At 55.9% G+C, this 5,584-nt stretch overlaps 2 protein-coding genes across 2 annotated transcripts; both read left to right on the forward strand.

Annotated features, from left to right (window-relative positions):
* Positions 1-898: 898 nt before the first annotated feature.
* Positions 899-2,937, forward strand: APOC4 (apolipoprotein C4; the record flags this gene model as incomplete). The annotated part of the gene is made up of 3 exons (XM_081215975.1): positions 899-974; positions 2,396-2,537; positions 2,772-2,937. The coding sequence occupies 3 exons, from the start codon at positions 899-901 to the stop codon at positions 2,935-2,937; spliced, it is 384 nt and encodes a 127-aa protein (XP_081072101.1).
* Positions 2,938-3,580: 643 nt separating this feature from the next.
* Positions 3,581-4,990, forward strand: APOC2 (apolipoprotein C2). Its single transcript, XM_081216116.1, has 4 exons — positions 3,581-3,599; positions 4,026-4,101; positions 4,272-4,431; positions 4,748-4,990. Exons 2-4 carry the CDS (start codon positions 4,047-4,049, stop codon positions 4,836-4,838), a joined length of 306 nt encoding a protein of 101 aa, XP_081072242.1. The 5' UTR covers positions 3,581-3,599; positions 4,026-4,046; the 3' UTR covers positions 4,839-4,990.
* The last annotated feature ends 594 nt before the right edge of the window (positions 4,991-5,584 follow it).

Genomic DNA, 5,584 nt, shown 5'->3' on the forward strand with positions numbered 1-5,584 from the left:
ACTACCATCCCCATTTTACAGATGAAAACACTGAGCCCAGAGAAGGGAATGTATTTGCCCTGGTCACGTAGTGAAGGTGTGTCTGGCCATGTAGTCCAGTGGCCAATGGATCTCAGTGACAAAAGAAATAATAATAAACAGGTCTGATCTGTGAGCACCTGTGTTGCCAGACTCCACGTTAAGAATTTCCCCTGGGGACTTCCCTGGTGGCACAGTGGTTAAGAATCCGCCTGCCAATGCAGGGGACATGGGTTCGATCCCTGGTCTGGGAAGATCCCACATGCTGCGGAGCAACTAAGCCCGTGTGCCACAACTACTGAGCCTGTGCTCTAGACCCCACGAGCCACAACTACTGAGCCCGCGTGCTACAACTACTGAAACTTGTGCACCTAGAGCCCGTGCTCCGCAACAAGAGAAGCGACCACAATGAGAAGCCCGCGCACCACAATGAAGAGTAGCCCCCGCTCACCACAACTAGAGAAAGCCTGCGTCAGCAACGAAGACCCAACGCAGCCAAAAAAAAAGAAGAATTTCCCTTGTTATCATGTCATTTAATTAATGTCCTAAAGTATGGGTTGTAGACCCATTTTACGGAGGAGGAAACTGAGGCCCAAAAGAGGGTCTGTCACACGAGGTGGAGCCAGAATTTGAACCCAGTTCAGCACAGGAGGCTAATCTTCCCCTGTCAGTTTAGGGTGGTGGGAGGGTAGGAAGGAGAAAGGAAGGAGGCCAGGAGGGGCGGGCGTGGCCTTGGATCATCACTGTCACCTGGGTCCCTCTCTCTCTGAAGTCCCTGCCAAGGGGCGTGGGGAGGTGGCCAGGGGAGGGCTCTGCTCAGTGCAGCCTCCCCCTCCCCCAGCTCAGAGAGCTGAGCACAGAGGGCCAGAGGCCCCCAGAAATGTTGTTCCCTGGATGCAGATCCCGGGCCCTGTCCTCCCTCTGCTTCTGCGTCCTGGTCCTGGCCTGTGTCGTGGGTGAGGAGGAGTGGGTGGGCGGGTCTGAGGACCCCGATGCAGCATGGGGTGTGAGTGTGACCGGCTGTGAGGCGTGCAGCTGTGCGTGTGTGTCTGGGAGTGTGTGTCAGGGGCGGCCATGTGTGAACAGTGTACACGGGGTTGGTACAGATGACAATGATCATGAATATGCATTTGTGCGTGTGTCAGCAGACGAGTATGCAGTCATGGTAAACGTGTAAGTCTGTGAACATGCATTTGTATGCTTGTGTGCACATGTGTGTCTTTAGGGGGTATTTATGCAAAAGATTTGACAGTCTGGGCATGTGGAAGGGTGTCTGTCTGTACTGGTGTGTCAGTATGTCTGGGTTCTGCACATGTATTTAAATTGTGTATATATATATATATATATATATATATATATGCAGTGCATCCGATGTGCAGGAAACCGGTCCAAGTGCCTTCTAATTTTTTTTTTTTTTTTTTTTAAATTATTTATTTATTTATTTATTTATTTTTAGCGGTGTTGGGTCTTCGTTTCTGTGCGAGGGCTTTCTCTAGTTGTGGCAAGCAGGGGCCACTCTTCATTGCGGTGCGCGGGCCTCTCACTATCGTGGCCTCTCTTGTTGTGGAGCACAGGCTCCAGACGCGCAGGCTCAGTAGTTGTGGCTCACAGGCCCAGTCGCTCCGCGGCATGTGGGATCTTCCCAGACCAGGGCTCGAACCTGTGTCCCCTGCATTGGCAGGCAGACTCTCAACCACTGCGCCACCAGGGAAGCCCCCAAGTGCCTTCTACATGTTAACCCCTAACTCTCACAATAACCCTATAAGCTAGGACCTGTCATTATCCCATTCTACAGAAGGGGAAACTGAGTCTTGAAGAGGTTAAGTCATTGGCCAAGGGCACACCACACGTCACATGGGTTCCTCTGTACACACGTGTACCCGTGTGATGGCTGGTCTCTGTAGGTGAGGCTTTGCCCAGGTGCATGGGTGCTGGACAGACAGGTGTGTGTGATTCCTGGCAGAACCCCTGGCCCACCAGCCCGACACATGGCCTTGCCAACCTCCATCCCCGGGGGCATCCTTCACTGCCTGCGGAGGTTGTTCAGACCGTGTGGGAGTCACAGGAGAATAGAGGGGGCGGCAAGTTCAGGTAGTGAGGGAGGCATCAGGAGCGGGGCAGGGGGCAGAGAGGCAGCGTTACAGACCGCGGGAGGAAACCCCAGGCAGACGCAGGGGTGACGGGGCTCCCGGGCTCAGAGGGTGAAAGGAGATGACCGCTGGCTGAAGGGGGATGAGGGGTCAGAGGGACATAGAAGGAGATGAGAGGACCGGCAAGGGGCCACCAGGAGCCACGGTGACGGTGAGCTTGGAGGGAAAGGGAGATAGAAGGGTTCTGGGGTCCCAGCCATCCCAAGTTGCCCTCTGATCCCATCTAGCATGTCAGCAAGAAGGGCCTGGGGGAACCTCGAGTCCCCTGCCAGAGCCGGCCAGTAGTTCCTGGAGCCTGGTTCCGGGCAAGGTGAAGGAGTGGATGGAGCCGCTGGTGACCAGGACAAGAGAGAGTTGGCAGTGGTTCTGGTGCGCGTGCGCAGAACGGGGCTGGGGGCCTGAGTCTGAGGGAGGAGGGGCAGGGCCGGAACTCGTGAGTTCCCAGGGAGCAGGACAGGGCGGGGGCAGGGCTGTGACCCCTGGGTCCCAGAGGGGTAGAGGGTTAAGAGGTGAGAGCAGGGACTCCTGGGTCAGAGGGAGGAAGGGGTCAACGGGGCAGAAGTCTCGGGGGGGTAGCTGGGGTCTCCACTGTGATGTCCACAGGGGCCCCAGGGCCTTCCAGGGCTTTGTGCAGACCTACTATGATGACCACCTGAGGGGCCTGGGTTCCCACACCCAGGCCTGGCTCCAAAGCTCCAAGGACAGCCTCCTGAACAAGGCCTACAACCTGTGTCCCCAGCTGCTCTGCGGGGACAGCTACTGGGATTAAAGTGCTCACAGCCTCCGCAATAAAGAAGTTCTCCTCTGTGTCCCTGTCCCTCCTGTGTCCCAGTCCTGGATGCTGCCAGAGATAACCCTACCCCATCCGCCCCGCCACCCAGGTTGAGGAGTAGAGGAAGTGACACGTGGCAGGGGAGTGACAGTGGGGGTGGGGGAAGGAGTGGGGCCGGGGGGGGGGGAATGACCCTGATCCCCCAGTGCTGAGACCCACCACTGCAGGCTTGTGGGCCGCACGGAAGACTCCAGGTTTCTCAGTTTCTCAGGAGGGTGAAGGCTGGAGGCCAGGCAGGGTCAACAAGCCCCCCCAGCGGCCCCTCCTTCAGCACGCTGTGTTCACCTCCCACGGGATGGAGACCCCAGGCCTCATGCCTGGCGGGCACCCAGAGCCCCCATCACCTCCACACTCCCCACCCAGCCTGTCTCTCTCAGCGGTGAATCTTCAGAGTGGAGGCTCCCTGTGGCTTGACCTCAGGGATGTCACTGACCTCTCTGCCCACAGCCCGCCCCCCCCCGCCCCCCAGCAGTTCTGTTGGCCAGGACTTTGGCCTAGGCGTTGAGGTCGGGGTGGTGGCTGTGAAGGGGTGGACCTCAAGAGCTATAAAGCCTTTCTCTGCCTGTTTGGAGCTGGTGAGGACAGCCTGCCAGAGTCCGGTAAGAGAGGGACATGGCGGGCGGGGGACAGCAGGAGGTGGCCAAGATTGTTAAAGCAGAAACTGCAAGAGTCAAGATATTAGATTCCAGTGATAGACTCATGGAATTTAGAGTATTCCCTGCCAGTCCAGTGGTTAGGACTCGGCGCTTTCACTTCTGCAGCCGGGTTTCAATTCCTGGTCGGGGAACTAAGATCCTGTAAGAGCACAGGGCTGCCAAAAAAAAAAAAAAAAAAAAAATTAAGATGGTACAATCAGCCATCGGGAGTAGCATCATAGAATGTTAGGAAGTGAAGCCCAAGTCAAGCCATTAAGGGTTTGACTCAGGTGGGGGGGAGGGGGAGAGGGGGTCCCAGGCTGGTATCCCTGAGCGCAGGGGACCCTAGGATTAGACACCTCCTGTGGCCCTGTCCCACACCTTCCTCAGCGTTCCAGGTCTCCTGACACCATGGGCACCCGATACTTCCTGGCTCTGTTTCTCATCCTCCTGGTGTTGGGATTCGGTGAGTGTGGTCCATAGGAGAGGAGGGGCTATGAGGAGGGGGATGAGCCCCAAGCCTCTTCCCAGCCCAATTCTTGTCTGGCCCTGCCCCTGCCCATTCCTCTCCTTCCCCGCCTCATTCTCTCCCTGCTGCAGGCCCCGCAGCTCCCCTAACTCACTCTCCTCCTGCAGAGGTCCAGGGCGACCCTGTGCCCCAGCAAGAAGAGACTGCCAGCCCTGCCCTGCTCACCAAGGTGCAGGAATCACTCTTAACTTATTGGGATGTAGCCAAGGCAGCTGCCCAGAAGCTGTACATGAAGACATACTTGCCCACCATGGATGAGAAAATCAGGTATCACCCGTCTCCCACCCCCACCCCAGGAACAGGGACTCCCAGCCCCCAGCCCCTTCTCCCTCAGACTCAGGAGTCCAGGTTCAAACCTGGACCTGGTATGTCAAGGCCCAGGGATCTCAGCTCCGCCCCCAGTCCCAGTAGAACCCAGGATACTGAGATGCCAGCCTTGTCCTACTTAGGGATCCAGGAGTTTGGGTTCTAGCCACATTTTCCCACAGGACACATGATTCTGGGCCCCAGCCCCTCCTCCCTCAGACCCAGGAGTCCCAGCCCCCAGCCCCTCCTCCTCAGCCCTTCTGTCCTTTCTCCCCAGGGACATATACAGCAAAAGCACGGCAGCTATGACCACCTATGCAGGGATTTTTACTGACCAGGTTATTTCTCTGCTGAAGGGAGAACATTAACAGCTGGGCCCCCAATCTCGGGGGGAGTCCAGAACCCAGCAACCCCTTGGGTCTCCTGATCTATACCCCACCCCCACTTCCTAGCAACTCTCAGCATCCTGCTCCCAACTCTAGCCTGACTTCTTATCAATAAAAATTTTTTAAAAAGCCAAGTTTATTCTTTTGGATATGGTTGCTTTTCTGAGACCTCAAGGGCCAAGATGGAGGATCTGACGCTGTCCAGCCAACATTTATGGAGCGTCTATTCTATGTATATCACCCTAACCTGGTCAATGGGAATAAAGAGGTGAATAATCATAACAACAATAATTGGAGACTGACTTTCACCAAGGTCTGGCTTTCTCTTCTTTTTTTTTTTTTTTTTTTTTTGGCCACACTATGTGGCATGCGTGCAGGATCTTAGTTCCCTGACCAGGGATCGAACCCGTGCCCCCTGCAGTGGAAGCACAGAGTCTTAACCACTGGACCGCCAGGGAACTCCCGGCTTTCTCATTTGTAAAATGATAAATGGACATAGCTAATCTGCAGTGGACTCTGGCCATGTCCGGGTCCTGGGCTGACACTTTGAATATGCCATCGCAGTGAGGTGTCCAGTGGCCCTGTGGCAGAGGGGAGAGCAGTGCCCATGAGTCATTGCTGAGCGTGGCAAGGCAGCGCCCAGGTTGGCTGGGACCCGAGAGAACAGAACTGTAAACGCTGTGCTCTGTGCCACTTCCTATACATTTGTCCCACATGTATTTATTCAG

This window comes from Mesoplodon bidens, assembly GCF_964165515.1.
Source record: "Mesoplodon bidens genome assembly, chromosome: 18".
Classification (NCBI taxonomy): Eukaryota; Metazoa; Chordata; class Mammalia; order Artiodactyla; family Ziphiidae; genus Mesoplodon; species Mesoplodon bidens.

What these genes read in the sequence shown, in the direction of transcription:
- APOC2 (XM_081216116.1), top strand. Translation starts at nt 4,047, where the DNA reads ATGGGCACCCGATACTTCCTGGCTCTGTTTCTCATCCTCCTGGTGTTG. An exon ending in CCTCCTGGTGTTGGGATTCG is followed by an intron (nt 4,102 to 4,271) that starts GTGAGTGTGGTC and finishes CTCCTCCTGCAG; the next exon opens with AGGTCCAGGGCGACCCTGTG. An exon ending in ACCATGGATGAGAAAATCAG is followed by an intron (nt 4,432 to 4,747) that starts GTATCACCCGTC and finishes CTTTCTCCCCAG; the next exon opens with GGACATATACAGCAAAAGCA.